Genomic DNA, 15,075 nt, shown 5'->3' with positions numbered 1-15,075 from the left:
TAGGCTGACAAGCAGCCCTGTCTGTCTTGCGGCTGAGAATAGTTTCATCTTTCTCTCCATACACGCACCTTGTCTGTCTCTCTGCGGTGCCCCAAACTGCACAGCACATAGGCAAATGAGGCCAATGCACCCAGTTTTACTCCAAATTGTCTGTATAGCTCTGTTGAGGATTTACACTGTGCAAAACACCTCCCCTGGGGGAAAAAGGACTGAGACACATTGTGCAGCTGCTCTAAGGTGCAAAACACGCATTCAGTGAAATACTCCCTCCTCACATGCACGAAAAGAGGCTTGAAGCTCCAGAGAGCCATGCTGGCCGATAGCCTTTCGCTCATCAGGCTTCAAATGACTGGTCAGGTTGTGATGGAAACAAATTTGTCCTATTTAATCTCAGACCCCAGCCAAAAGCTCACCCCACCGACTGACCACGCTGCCAATCACTCCCATACGCTGCCTTCTAAGCCTTCTTGTTCTGGCTCATCTGGTGACCTCAACAAACACACGAGGCTCACTTGTGATAACCCTTCTCCTGCTTAAAGATTTCAGTCATGTCACCTCCGCACAGCCTGCACTCACAGTTAAATAAGCCCATTCTTCTTATTCTCGTCTCACAAGTAAGATCCCGTCCCCCCACATATTCCATTAATCACCCTGGCTGCCCTTTCTCCAACTTCGCTATATTTTCCTTCATGTAATGGTGAGCAGAGCCAGTCGAGCATGAAAACCAGGTGTGCAGTGAAAGCTGCAGACAGAAGTAAATGAAAGGCCATGTAAATCTTCCCTTTAGCCTCATAGGAAAGCTGTTTTGTCAGGTCCCCTGCAACTCAGATTATAACTGAGAGTTGCTGACCTCAGGGTAGGGTACATATCAATCACAGGCTGGAGCAAGGAGGACCTAGCTCAACACATGGCTGTGGGTCTGAGCTCACAAAGAGTTATCTGCTCCCACTTTCAGGCTTCTGCAAGGGGGCAGAGACTCAAGAAAGCTTTGAAGCTGGGCTTCAAGGGACTCATTGCTGGGAACAGAGGGCTGGGGTTACATCGCTGGGGCTGGGAGGCCTCCTAGGATGGTTATGGTATTCTAGGAGATGACTAATTAAGCAGAATGCTGTGCCATCATCTAAAGGGGCATCCGCCTACTATAACAAGAGAAACTAACGGTATACTTCAGTGGGATCCAACCTTTTTAGCATGTGTGCCACAAATTAGCCCTGCACCCTTCTCACATGCCACTCTGATCTCCTTCTGCCCAATTTGCTGCTCTGCTTTCTGCTCCATGCTCTGTGCTCCCTGCCTGATCTTCTGCTCTGCCTTCTGCTTCCTGCCCTATCTGCTGCTGTGCTGCCTGCCCCCTCTGTCACATGCTACACACAGACTCTGTGATTTTCCTCATGCTATTCAGCTGGGGACTGGGGTTTCTTTTGGCAGCATTTCTGATAGCTGATATGCACATGTCATTCTAGACCTCCTCCAGGGCTTCCCCTTCCATCTCTAACACATGAGCTGGCAAAGGTAGGCTAGCTTAAGAGTCTGCCTGGCACAGTCCCCACAGAAGCAGCTTTTCCATGACTTCAAGATACAGCCTGGATCTCTGAGCTGAGAGACTGTCTCAGAGTGGTCTTAGCACGTACTAGACACAGCTCCCAATGCCACATGTTTCCTCGTGCCAAGCTAAGAAACCGTTCTCACCCGTGTGATATTCTGGACTCGGAAGAGGCGAGAAACAAGGTCCTCATCAGCCGATCCGGAAACATATTCTACTTCCATAGGCCCGTACTGCTGGAGTCCTGGCTCAGGCCAGTACTGTAAACATGGCTGAAGAGATAAAAGAAACAATTACTAATAATACAGCTTTGCAGAAGGTGCGAGACATGGGACATCATGCAGAGGCATGTGACACTGGGCTTTGCACAGAGGCAGGGGGTTTTGGTGCATGACACAGGGTATGATGGAAGAGTGCCGGGAAAGGGTGTGCAACAGAGAGCTCCAGAAAGGGGCACGTGACACAGGGGATTGGTTTGGAGGGCTCCGAGATGGGGTGCATAACGTGGGGTGCTGAAGACACTCTTATTACTTGCACAGTTAATAACCATGCTATATAGAGCACATTGCTGGATGGAGGTGACCTTTATACATGGAGAAGTTGAAAGGCCCTCAGTTACAGCTGTGCAGCCCTCTTTGCACTTCAGCAGTGCAGGAGGTTGGGAACAGCTGCCTTCCTTGAACGTGGGGTCTCCCAGGAAGGGTCACCCCACTGTCTGGGCACAGCACTGGGTTTCAATTCTGAAGCCCACTGACAACAGTGAAACTAACTGTGAGTAAGAGCAGGAGAATGGGAAAGATGGACCCAATGGCATGGGTTTACCATGAACTCTAGCTCCACTGAAATCAAAGGGAGCTCTGCCATTGATTGCACTCAATGGCCAACATCTCCTTCCATCCCTGGCTACCAGCCTCATCTCTGCACTGTCTCCTACTCCAGGAAAAAGCAAATTCCAGCTCAGAAACAAGCTCAGCATCCTAAGGCAATGCTGATGCTCCAGGAGGGAGTTACTGAGTGTGATGGCTCCTGGATTTGCTCTCCCTCTCCCTCTCACCCAGAAGCACAGTTGATGTATTGTTCTATTCAAGGGTCATGGATGCGATTGTTTTCACACCACGGCAGCCAGAAAACCAGCATCAATACAAAATATATGATGTTTGTCATTGCACTTTAACAGAACATTTAGCATTTCAGGACATCCAATGGCTCGGGCCTAACTGCATGGCAAATGTGTGTGAGAAATAATTGGTTATTAATAGGGGCTATAAATCTCCATGATCTCTAAGCTTTCTAGACTCCGAGCTATAATTTGGATATTAAAACTTCCTTCGGCGAGACATAGTTCAAGTGAGGGATATACCCTCTAAGTCACCTTTCAAAGCTGCCTGCTGTAAAGGCTGATTTATTGGCTGTTGGTCTTCAACTGGTAAACATTTAAGATCTGGCTAAATATCGTTACACAGACATCCCCGAAGAATAAATGTCCAGGGAGAGGCAGGGCAGCATAATGAAGAAATACGGCAGTCTCCAGGTTGGGAAGTGTGTCAGAAAGGTACATGCTTGCCATTGCAACTTACTGGAGACAGGGCAAGGGTTGGCCTTTATTCAAAGGGGAAAAAAAAAAAATGATGAGGCTCCACTGGCCATGCAAAGTGCAGCTGAAATGGAGAATAGGGGGGGGGGGCAAAGCACAAGGTAAGCAGGAAGGAGGGGAAATATAGGGGTGTCTGCAGTACTGCATCTCAGGCTCTGATGGGCTGGCAGAGGAAGGAGGGACTCTAATGTACCAGCAAATTTCTATGTCTCGATATTGAAACGTGTTCCTGGTTCACTTGTGATGTATTCAAGCAAGAGAACAGCAATGGCACATGTGAAATAGAGCAATGTACACAACACTCCCTGTCCTCAGCACCCCATAAGTATTTCTGCAGGGGCTAACTTTAGCAAACCTAGCCCCTATGTTTTTTGAAACCTGGATGTATTGTCTGCTACCAACTGATGATCCAAAATAAATCCCCCTGCCTCTAAAATTCCACCGTGGGTGATAAGAAAGGTAACTGAGCAGGATTCTCCTCACTTCACACTGCACTGAAATGGATGGATACAACAAAAACCAAGGGTCCAATCCGGCAATGTACTAAGTGCCTTCACTTCTGATAGGAAACAGTGAAAATAGCAGCAGGGTGCAGGGCACAGGACCAGAGAACCTGACCTCTATCCCAGGTTCTGCCACTGACCTGTTGGGTGGCCTTGGAAAAGTCACCTCCCCCCTTTCTGTGTCTCAGTTTCCCCATCTGTAAAATGGAGACAGTGGTACTCACGCATTTCTGTAAAGCATTTCAAGACCTAGGGCTGAAATGTGCTATACAGGAACCAAATTACCCTCTCTTTTCCCTTGCGTCTCTCCAGCAGCAAGATCCAAAGGAAGCTAAAAAAAAGCTTTGGTCACAACATTGGGTTGTACAAAGGCCTATGTTTCATTTCACAGACGTCAGAGATAGAAAAGGCCATTCACACTCCCACACTTGTCACCTGCCAGAGCAGAGCTGCTCAGTCCAATGCTAAGATGTCCACATATGTGGACATCTTAGCATATGTGGATGTGGTGGAAGATGTGTCACCTACCAAACGAGACTGTGGACTCCAAGGAGCAGGAAACCAATGGGGCCTTGATGTATGGCTGTGGCTCTTGGGTGGTATGGCAATGCAAACAGTAATGGCGCATTAATATTCATCTCCCTAAGGAAAGCATCTCAGCTCAATGGAGTCCCCTCCCAGAGCGTCCCTCAATGTTCAACTTCTGTTTATTTCCACCACATTTTAATGTCACACCTCAGTGCGTTGCCTTTGTCTTTGTAGAATCGGCTCGACTCTTCCAAATAAAAGTCAGTAAGTACATATACATGTAATATCCGTAAGCATGCATATATGTATATGTATATACATACACACAGACACACACATATTTCCCTCTATTTAGCAAAGTGAGTGCGTCAGACAAGGGAAGAGTGTCACCTCATCTGGGGCACCATTATTCTACTCATCTGCCTGTTTCCCATGAACATTACAATTGCAGTTTTGGGTCATTTACATTAAGTGTCTGATTTCAACTGATAAAATAATCCAGTTAATGAAGTCTTCTCCAGACATCCATTAAGAGTCTATAATGCTAATTTTATGTAAAAATCCAATAAGTTTCTTTGTCAAATTAACATTACAGACCTGTAATGGGCTCTTAAATCTGCTCTGGCCTCAGCAGGAATGTTCTAGGAAACCCTGTGGGGGAGATGGTAAACCAAGAGAGCCAAAATAGGTTCAAACACCACTTTCCATCCCAAGGCTGTGTTCTGTGTTTCCATCGTTATAATGCCATTTGGTGCCCTCTCTAAAGTGGATGCGTGATGGACGGCACATCCTGAATAGCCTGACATATCACTAAATCCACAGGAAGGGCCTTATTAGTGTGTACCGATCTAAACAGCAACATTCCCAGTCCTCATATGATCTTTACTGAATTACAAGGTATTGAGCAGGGATTGAATTGCAGCCTTCTCTGGACTGGAGCACAGAAGCTGGCTAATAGGGCCCCAGGATTGCCAAATAACAGTCTAGGGCAGAGAAAGGAGACAGAAATCAAGGCTAAATAGAGAAGGGCAGTCCAGCCGCTATTGCACTGAAGTAGAAATCAGAGGAGCGCAGTTCTTAGCCAAATACTGACAAAGACTGTCTGTGATCACAGACAGGCCACTGAATCACTCTGTGTCTTGTTTCCCTCTATAAAACCAGAATGAAAGTAGTTCCCTTCATTTTGTGTAATTAACCTTTGAGCTTCTGCAGGTGGTGACTGGTAATACATGTGTACAAGGGGATTTACATGCTGGGTAGAGTACAGTGTTACCCAAATGATATAAAAATTCCACCGCCTACCCCCACTCCAGCACTCAGCTCATTGCCCGATTCTCCTCCCAGGAAAGGAGTTGTCTGTGAGTGTGCTTTGGAAGTAGAGGTCCTGGGTTCATTCCTCGGCAGTAATCCTGACAGGGATTTACCAATACTGATCATTAAAGCAGCAGAGGAATTAGGGGATGGAATGCAATGACCAGGATTTGCTTGCCACAGCTAGTGGTATAAGCTCTCAAAAGTCTGATGAGCAGGTAGGGTTAAAGGAAATGCATCAGAACCACTCACCCAGGCAGAGTTGGACTGGTTCAGCTGGTTAAGCATGATGATGGAGGTGCAGCCGTAGTCATACACCAGCCTCCAGAAGTCTGTCACGGTGTTCTGCAGTGGGTGCAGGGTGACAATGAAGGCAGCGCTTTTGGTGTAACTCTAAAAGGACAGAAGGAAAGCACAGACAGAATAAGACCCACCAACCTCTTTAAAGCAACACAGCTGATAGGGGCAAAGACAGCAGAAATATGCCCCCAAAAGCACTCCAAAAAAAGGATGGTTTTGTAGTTAAGGCACTGGACCAAGATATGGGAGATTAGGGGTCACTGCCCAGCTCTGCTGCAGGCTTCTTCTGTAACCATGGACCTCCCAGACCAAACCTCATGCAGGCAGCTTCCCTGGGCAACTCCTGAAAACCATCAGGCCTTCTTCATTTAGTCACTGGTAGGGTCCAACTGACCTCCATGGTGACCAGACCAGGAGTCAAAACCCCTATTACAGTGAAAGGCACCATAGTGGGGCAAAGTTGACCAGCTGGCACCGTACCATACATAGTGTATTCCAGCCTGATTCTGCTCTTACCAAAAGCAGATATGCATTGGCTTGATTTCACTGATTTCCATGGAGCTATTCCTGATTTACACTAGAATATAGAAAATCAGAATCAGTCTCCGGAAGATTTGGCCCCATTTCAGGGTGGTCTTTTAAGGCTGGAGGTTACTTAAAAAGCGTGGCTTCTCAGACTGCTTCCACACAGCAGGACAGACAAGTACAAGGGGCCAGATCATTTGCTGGTGTAACTCAGGAGGCTCTATGGACTTCAGTGGTGCTGGTTTAATTGACACCAGCTGAATACCTAGCCTAAGGACCTTTGCCGTGCTGAGCTTCAGCCCAGTGCTTTAGGACCATCAGTTACAACTCCCTAACTCTCAGGCCAGGATGTGGTGCTTGCAGGAGCCGCTTATACCAGCTGCCTACACTCAGAGGGACTGTGGTCAGCCACCTACACCAGCATTCAACACACTGCGGTCAGGTCTGTTCCTCCCTCTCCCTGCCCCATCACATCTCCCCTATACTGGGCCTAAACATCTGGGGCTCTGAGAGGAGCTAGGTATGGGAGAATCTGGCATGCCAAGAGTACTCTCAGTGTCTACCTGTAGCTGTTTTCTGGTCCCATTGCAACACTCAGGACACAGAGACACAGATGCTGAGGAACTGAGGAACCCCATTGTGATCTCACGCTGCTGTAGATCAGCAGTGACTCCACTGAAATTAACTGTGACATCAGTGGAAGTAAAAAGAGGATTGGGCCCAGAAGATCAAAGAGGCATTTCTTCATTTCAGACTCATCCTCAGCAAGCCAGAGTTTTAAAAAAAAATAAATCCCAGGGCTCTTTCAGCACCACAATATCCCTAGGTGGGTGGAGGGGGGCACTTGCTTCTCGTTCTCAGATCTCTCAGAAATAGACATCCACCCACCTAAGCAGAAAGAAGAAAACACCTTTGATCCAAGAATAAGCACAAGAAGTGTCAGCTGGATGGATCTGGTATTTTTTTTCCCCTCCCTCCAAAAAGTTACACATGCTGAATTTTGGGGACACAGAATGAAAGTGCCTCTCAACTCTTCACTACAGCATCACCACTACGGCACTGCAGTATCTATGGAGGCTGAAAGGAGCAAAAATGCAAGGCGTGCCAAAGGCAAAGAGACACCACCAGGGCTCGACTGCTTACAAACATTTTCTTAGAGGGGAAAAAATAGCATGAATCCCTTCCCCCACTTTTTCAGTGTAAGCAAAAAAAAAAAAAAAAAAGAAAGAAAAAAGCACTTCTCCTTAGCGCTTCACAAGCAGCAAGTGCTTTTAGGGGCACCTGACAAGAGACTGAATGCAGAGTGGAGTGTTTTACAGCTTTGTTCATTGGTTCTCTTCTCCCACCAAAGGGCTCTTGAAACAACACTCGTGAGCACAAATGACAAGCTCTCTGCACTTAGAGAACATCTCAGAGCCTCCAGGTTCCTCCTTGCGTAGTTATTTTTCTGTGAAATATCTTCCCTGTCAATTCCCCTGGGATTTTGGCTTGATTAGCGTCTGCTTTCTTAAGACACCGATGAGTTTAAAAAAAAAACAAAAGGGAGTAGGGAGTAGGAGAGGGAACAAAAGTTCAAAAATGGATTTCTGGGGATGAAATGACTTTCTTCAAGCACATCCTTTTGAAAATGAAAAAATAGGTGCAGAGAATAGGGGCTTGTTAGGAAAGAAAATTGTACAACCTGGCACCCTTATAAGCACAATCCATGCTAACCTAACTATGCCCAGCCCACAAGCTGCGGGGACCACAAATCAGGGACAAAAATGAGGTTCATCAGCGCTGTTGCCCCAAGTGAAGAGATTTCGGATAACATTTCTCTAGTGACCAAGGATTTATGTGAACAATTCAGCAGTTCAAAAGGTTTCCACAATTCAAAAGGCAAGAAACACATCTGGGCTGGAACTGTAAAATGCCATTCAGAAACACTAGAAACAACAAGACTTTATACTTCTGGCCCTGATCAAAGTGGGTTTAAACATTTGCTTAACTAATACTACAAGTTATTGCACTGAACGTAAAGACTGCTCACAGACTTAAGGCACACATGTGCACACCTCAAACTATATATTCCCATTCAAGGTACTGGTGGGTTTCAAATATTATGCAACATGGTGCTTTTTACATTGCAGATCACACTTACATAATCGAAATCTAGGCTGGTAGTGACAGTGCGGGAACACCTGAAGGCTGCTCAGTGGCTCAGCTGAGAGGAGGGTGCAATGTCCACATGAATTATAACTGGGGATGCCCCATGAGGTGGGCTGAGGTTCAGCCACATGATTTCAGCATGAATACAAGATTCACCACCCTGTTCCCTGGGACAGGAGAGACTTGACTGCTGTAATTACAAGGCATTTGCAGTAGCTCTTGTAAAGGGCTAACTGTCTCACAGAGTATGTCCACCCCACTAACCCAGCTTTCTCAGGGAGGGTTGCTCCCAACACACCCCACCCTTCCACTCCATCTTGTACTTTTCAAACCCAAAACTTCACCTGTCCCCCAAAGGTAAGCGTGTGTTTTCTACTAGGTTGGCGGATCTCCTCCGGCGGGCTTTAAACTAGGCTCGTCGGGGGGAGGGGAGTACAAGGGCAGGGGAAGCTGTGGACCACCAAACCATGTGGCACCCACAAGGACAGCCCAGCCTGAAGAAGGAGAGCATTGGGAACCTGAAAGCCATGGGGAGGCCAGCACTACAGAACAGGTAAGGAACAAGAAGGTAAGAAACAATGGGCCCCATGGGACTGGGAGCGGGGGGGCAGCAAAGGCGCCAGTCGCAGGGCTCAAGTGCCTATATACTAATGCTAGGAGCATGGGGAACAAGCAGGATGAACTAGCGCTCCTGCTTGCACTAAACACCTATGACTTAGTGGGGCTAACAGAGACCTGGTGGGATTCATCCCATGACTGGGCGGTACATATTGAGGGCTATAGATTGTATAGAAAGGACAGGTCGGGGAAGAAAGGGGGGGGGGTGCACTTTATGTCAGTGAACAATATACATCAACCCTCATCAAAACAGAAACCGAGGTTGAGGAAGTAGAAGGATTGTGGGTTAGGCTACATGGGGGGCAAGGAGAAAGGGATTTGGTGGTAGGGGTCTGCTACAGACCCCCACACCAAGGGGAAGAAATAGATGCGGGGCTCCTGAGGCAACTCTCAGAGACCATAAAAGCTAAAGAGGCGGTAGTCATGGGGGACCTAAACTACCCGGACATCTGCTGGGAGACGCAGACAGCAAAGTCCCACCGCTCACGCAGGTTTCTAACCTGTGTACAGGACCTCCACCTGACGCAGGAGGTGCATGGTCCCACTAGGGGGAATGCCATACTGGATCTGGTATTGGCGACGGGAGATGACATGATAGGGGACCTCCAGATCGGTAGCCATTTGGGAGACAGTGATCACCTTATATTAGAATTCAACATAAGACGGCGAGTGGGTAAGGTAACTAGTAGGGTGAATGTGCTAGACTTTAGGAAAGCTGATCTCAATGCACTCAGGCGATTAGTCAAGGAAGCACTGCAGAGTAGGAGTTTTGATGGGATGGGAGCCCAAGAAGGGTGGCTGTGCCTAAAGGAAACGATCCTTCGGGCACAAAGCATGACGATCCCCAAGCGAGGCAAAAGAGGGAAAGGGGCCAGGAGGCTTCCCTGGCTGACCAGAGAAATCCAGAGCAGCCTAAGGGCCAAAAGGGGAGCACATAAAAAGTGGAAACAGGGTGAGATCACTAAAGATGAATATACCTCCTCTGCTCGTGCTTGTAGGGAGGCAGTTAGGCGGGCCAAGGCTACCATGGAGCTGAGGATGGCAACCCAAGTAAAGGACAACAAGAAATTGTTTTTTAGATATATTGGGAGTAAAAGGAAGGCCCAGGGAGGAACAGGACCGCTGCTAAATGGGCAGAAACAGTTGGTGACAGACAGGGGGGACAAGGCTGAACTCCTCAACGAGTTCTTTGCCTCAGTGTTCCTAAGCGAGGGGCACGACAAGTCTCTCACTGGGGTTGTAGAGAGGCAGCAGCAAGGCGCCAGACTGCCATGCGTAGATCCTGAGGTGGTGCAGAGTCACTTGGAAGAACTGGATGCCTTTAAGTCGGCAGGCCCGGATGGGCTCCATCCGAGGGTGCTGAAGGCACTGGCCGACGTCACTGCAGAGCCACTGGCGGGAATATTCGAACGCTCGTGGCGCACGGGGCAAATCCCAGAAGACTGGAAAAGGGCTAACGTGGTCCCCATTTTCAAAAAGGGGAGGAAGGAGGACCCGGGCAATTATAGGCCGGTCAGTCTCACCTCCATCCTTGGTAAAGTCTTTGAAAAAATTATCAAGGCTCACATTTGTGAGAGCCCGGCAGGGCAAATTATGCTGAGGGGAAACCAGCACGGGTTTGTGCCGGCAGATCGTGCCTGACCAATCTAGTCTCTTTCTATGACCAGGTTACGAAACGCCTGGACACAGGAGGAGGGGTGGATGTCGTATACTTAGACTCCAGGAAGGCCTTCGATACAGTATCCCACCCTATACTGGTGAACAAGTTAAGAGGCTGTGATGTGGATGACTACACAGTCCGGTGGGTGGCAAATTGGCTAGAGGGTCGCACCCAAAGAGTCGTGGTGGATGGGTCAGTCTCGACCTGGAAGGGTGTGGGCAGTGGGGTCCCGCAGGGCTCGGTCCTTGGACCGATACTCTTTAATGTCTTCATCAGCGACTTGGACGAGGGAGTCAAATGTACTCTGTCCAAGTTTGCAGACGACACAAAGCTATGGGGAGAAGTGGACACGCAGGAGGGCAGGGAACAGCTGCAGGCAGACCTGGATAGGTTGCACAAGTGGGCAGAAAACAACAGGATGCAGTTCAACAAGGAGAAATGCAAAGTGCTGCACCTAGGGAGGAAAAATGTCCGGCACACCTACAGCCTAGGGAATGACCTGCTGGGTGGCACAGAGGTGGAAAGGGATCTTGGAGTCCTAGTGGACTCCAAGATGAACATGAGCCGGCAGTGTGACGAAGCCATCAGAAAAGCCAATGGCACTTTATCGTGCATCAGCAGATGCATGACGAATAGGTCCAGGGAGGTGATACTTCCCCTCTATAGGGCGTTGGTCAGACCGCAGTTGGAGTACTGCGTGCATTTCTGGGCGCCACACTTCAAGAAGGATGCGGATAACCTGGAGAGGGTCCAGAGAAGGGCAACTCGTATGGTCAAGGGCCTGCAGACCAAGCCCTACGAGGAGAGACTAGAGAAACTGGACCTTTTCAGCCTCCGCAAGAGAAGGTTGAGGGGCGACCTTGTGGCTGCCTTTAAGTTCATCACGGGGGCACAGAAGGGAATTGGTGAGGATTTATTCACCAAGGCGCCCCCGGGGGTTACAAGAAACAATGGCCACAAGCTAGCAGAGAGCAGATTCAGATTGGACATTAGGAAGAACTTCTTCACAGTTCGAGTGGCCAAGGTCTGGAACGGGCTCCCAAGGGAGGTGGTGCTCTCCCCTACCCTGGGGGTCTTCAAGAGGAGGTTAGACGAGTATCTAGCTGGGGTCATCTAGACCCAGCACTCTTTCCTGCTTATGCAGGGGGTCGGACTTGATGATCTGTTGAGGTCCCTTCCGACCCTAACATCTATGAATCTATGAATCTATGAAACCAGTGAAGCTGCTTTGGAGGCTTTCCCTATAGAGGTCTCAAAGCAACGTCCCTGAATCCATTCACCACCATGTTACCAGGTGGCATACATGAGTGGGAGCAAACAAGGAGTGTCTTCTTCTCCTAAGAGCAGTGGGGGACATGGTGTAGGGGAACCCACCGGGGAAGTGGATTTCGACCCTGTTTGGAACAAAACCTGAAACACTTGAAGCTCTCTGTGAGAGTGAATCTTGAATCCTGGAAGACTTAAACTAGCCATCTTAGCTGGCAGATTCTAAGCCCCAGAAGTCCTAGGGAAGCTCAGCAAGCAGAGGTCTGAGAAATTTGCCAAAATAGAAACACAGCAATTTCAACAAATCAGCAAATTCCAAAGTAGAGCATGCTTCCTTGGAGTTATTTTGACCAGCTCTAGTGTTTGGGCAATTTGAATGCCTGACTGCATTAATATAATCCAACATCCCATGGGAGACAACAGAATTGTACCATGGGCTTCAGAGGAGGCTCACTGATTTACACCAGCTGTGAGCCTGGTCCATATGGTATGACATTAGCACGTTCATGAGAAGGCCAGCATGCGTGTTAGCATTGCTCTCCCTGATCCCAGCCCTTGACAGAGGTCTCATTGCTCATCTAGCCATGTAAGCAGCACCATCAGCTCTCACAGCTCAGACAGCTCCCGAGCAGCTGCTCCTGCACCAAACACAAATCCCCACACCCTCAAATGCAGCACTTGTCAAAAGCTGGCAAGGATCTCTCAAGACGCAAGCTCCTCTTTCTGCTTCCTTGAAGGAGCTCTTCACCTGACAAGCAGCATGCTGGATACAGTGACATGCACCAGCACTCAGAAGTATGAGAGATGGCATCTATTCATTATCCACTTCTCCAGTTTGTTACTGCTTACCAGGGACCCTGCCACACACTCCCAGGAAGGATCATGCTGGCAGCTTTCACCTTCAATTTCTCCTGCTCCTTCCCACCCCTGCTCTTTTGTTAGACATATTTACAATAACAGAGCATGTCACTCCAGCTTGTGCAGCGGCAAGTCATTTTTGCACATAATGGATTTCTTTCCCGTAGCTGGGAAAAGGAAAGGGAAAACCAAACCTTCAAAGTTACTTCTGTATGTTGCCAACTTGTCTTGCCCAGCAATAAACTGACACAGGAGGTGGTTAGTGCTACTGCTGGTCTGTGTGCTTGTAAAGTAAAGTAGCCTGAGCCTGTTGCAAAGAAATGACATATTGGCCTTAGTCCTACATTTCATTTGTAAATACATCTTAATTGCTATCCTAAGTATCTGCAGGATAAGCTAGGATCAGTTGTGATGTCTTGTGCTCAAAGAGGCAGGAATCAACTAACACCGATATGATAAATGTAACTGGGAAAGGCAATGGATTGGGACTCAACATGAACTCTCAGCTCTGCCACAGGCTGCATACAAGACTCCTGGACAAGTCACTTCATTTCTCGTTCCACCAGAGACCTGCTGTGAAACGGCGAGATTTCCTTTCACCCATACTTCTTCTGTATCATTTATTTAGCTTGTCTCTAAGGGGCTGTTCCAGCTGTCTGTACTGTGCCTAACACAATGAGCCCTGATCTTGTCTAGAGCTGTTAGGCTGTACCGAAATCCCAATAAACAGAGTAAATAACATTCATATATAAACACAATCAAAAGACCCAGTTCCTATTTAACATGCTTGTGCAGCTCAAGTCTTCTCAGAATATAAATAAAATAGCAACCTCTTAAAAAAGTAAATGTTATGCCCCTGGTTTTGTACAGCACCAGCAAGTCCCCCAACAGCTGTATGAAACCCATTATGGCCTCAATCATGGCAATGCCTCCACTTAACAGACATTGCCTTTCATGTATCCATCCCTCTGCTGCATATTACTTTTGCTGCAGCAGAAGGCTATTTCTTTATCCAGGTGAAATTAATTGACTGTAAGCTGCATTCTGCATCCTAACAAATAGGTGTTTGGGCTTTAACAGGCAGCATCCCAATCGGCAAGACCTGCCCCCTCAGCAGGCAGAAAAGAAAGCAGGTCAGTGGCCAGGGTATCATATGAGAAACTGGGCTCCCTGCTCTGCCATCATGTCATGTGATCTTGGGAAAGGTGCATGAAGCCAAAATCCAAAAACAACTATTACTGCACAATGTAGGCACCAAAGTCTAAGTGAGCACCCCAAAAAACCCTCAATGAAGCACCCAGCCTGTCATTGTGAATAAGGGGTCCCTTCACTGCTCCTCTGATGGGCCCAATCAGGTTGGCATGCTCCAGGCACACCTAACACACCCTGGCAGGACCGAGTGCAGCAGCCATGGTTGCTTTTATACATGAAGGTGGTTATACCATTCACCCAGATGTGGGCCTCTGCTTTAGGCCCTTCTGAACTGGTAGGTGCTCAAACCCACATCTCCCAGGAGAGGCTATGGGCTGAGCTGAAGGAACTTTCTTAGCAAAGCAGGGCTGCTGGGCAGCAACGTGTGACTAGAGAGAATAAGAGGGACCGTGACTCTGTAGTCCAGTGATGGGAGAGGGGAGACCTGGGTTTAGGTGTCTGCCCTGGGGACTGCTCATGCAGTAAGAAGTCATTGGATAAATGCATACACAGTGACGGGAACACAACTTCCCCCTACTGGTGTTGCTACACCTAAGTCCCTTTGCCTGTACCTTACCCTGCCTCTGCCTCAGTTCCCAATGTGGATAATAGCTAGGGCTGTGCGAAATTTTGGCAGCCATTTCATTTTGGAGGTGTTTGGGCCCATTTTGGAAATGTTTTGGAGGCACCCCCCCCCCCCCCCCCCAGGAATTGTCCGGCAAAGCCCCACAGCCCTGTTTTTAAAGTGTTGGAGGCTGGGGCCGGGGGTGGGAATGGGGCCGGGCAGGACAGCTATGGAGGCTCCCCCTGTGGCTCCCCCAGCCAGGACAGAGGCAGGCACAGCCGGAGGAGCCACAGGAGAGCCCACAGTCACCCAGCTGTGCCTACCCCTCCCCAGTCAATCCAAATCTCCAAATCAGCATTGAAACGCCAAAACAGCTTCGGCTGAATCGAAACAGACCAGTGATCCGAAACACCAAAACGAATCACTGTCCTCTGAAATGGCTGAATCCGAAACCGAAACGAAACA

The 15,075-nt window shown here is 48.4% G+C and overlaps 1 protein-coding gene across 4 annotated transcripts in view; it reads right to left on the bottom strand.

Moving 5' to 3' along the window:
- The window catches only part of PTPRU (protein tyrosine phosphatase receptor type U), a 312,312-nt gene that overhangs the window by 23,125 nt on the left and 274,112 nt on the right, over positions 1-15,075 (bottom strand). For 2 of the 4 annotated variants that reach the window (XM_059729641.1, XM_019488788.2), the window contains 3 exons: positions 5,732-5,872; positions 3,781-3,837; positions 1,690-1,815 (listed from right to left, as the gene is read on the bottom strand). In XM_059729641.1, coding sequence (XP_059585624.1) covers positions 1,690-1,815; positions 3,781-3,837; positions 5,732-5,872 — 324 coding nt within the window. The remainder of the gene's footprint in view (positions 1-1,689; positions 1,816-3,780; positions 3,838-5,731; positions 5,873-15,075) is intronic. The other 2 variants (XM_059729643.1, XM_059729642.1) reach the window with 1 other exon arrangement.

The sequence above is a fragment of the Alligator mississippiensis genome, chromosome 6 (genome assembly GCF_030867095.1).
Source record: "Alligator mississippiensis isolate rAllMis1 chromosome 6, rAllMis1, whole genome shotgun sequence".
In the NCBI taxonomy this organism is placed as follows: domain Eukaryota; kingdom Metazoa; phylum Chordata; order Crocodylia; family Alligatoridae; genus Alligator; species Alligator mississippiensis.
The sequence above is the reverse complement of the archived record's forward strand: the minus strand, read 5'-3'. Positions and strand labels throughout refer to the sequence as shown.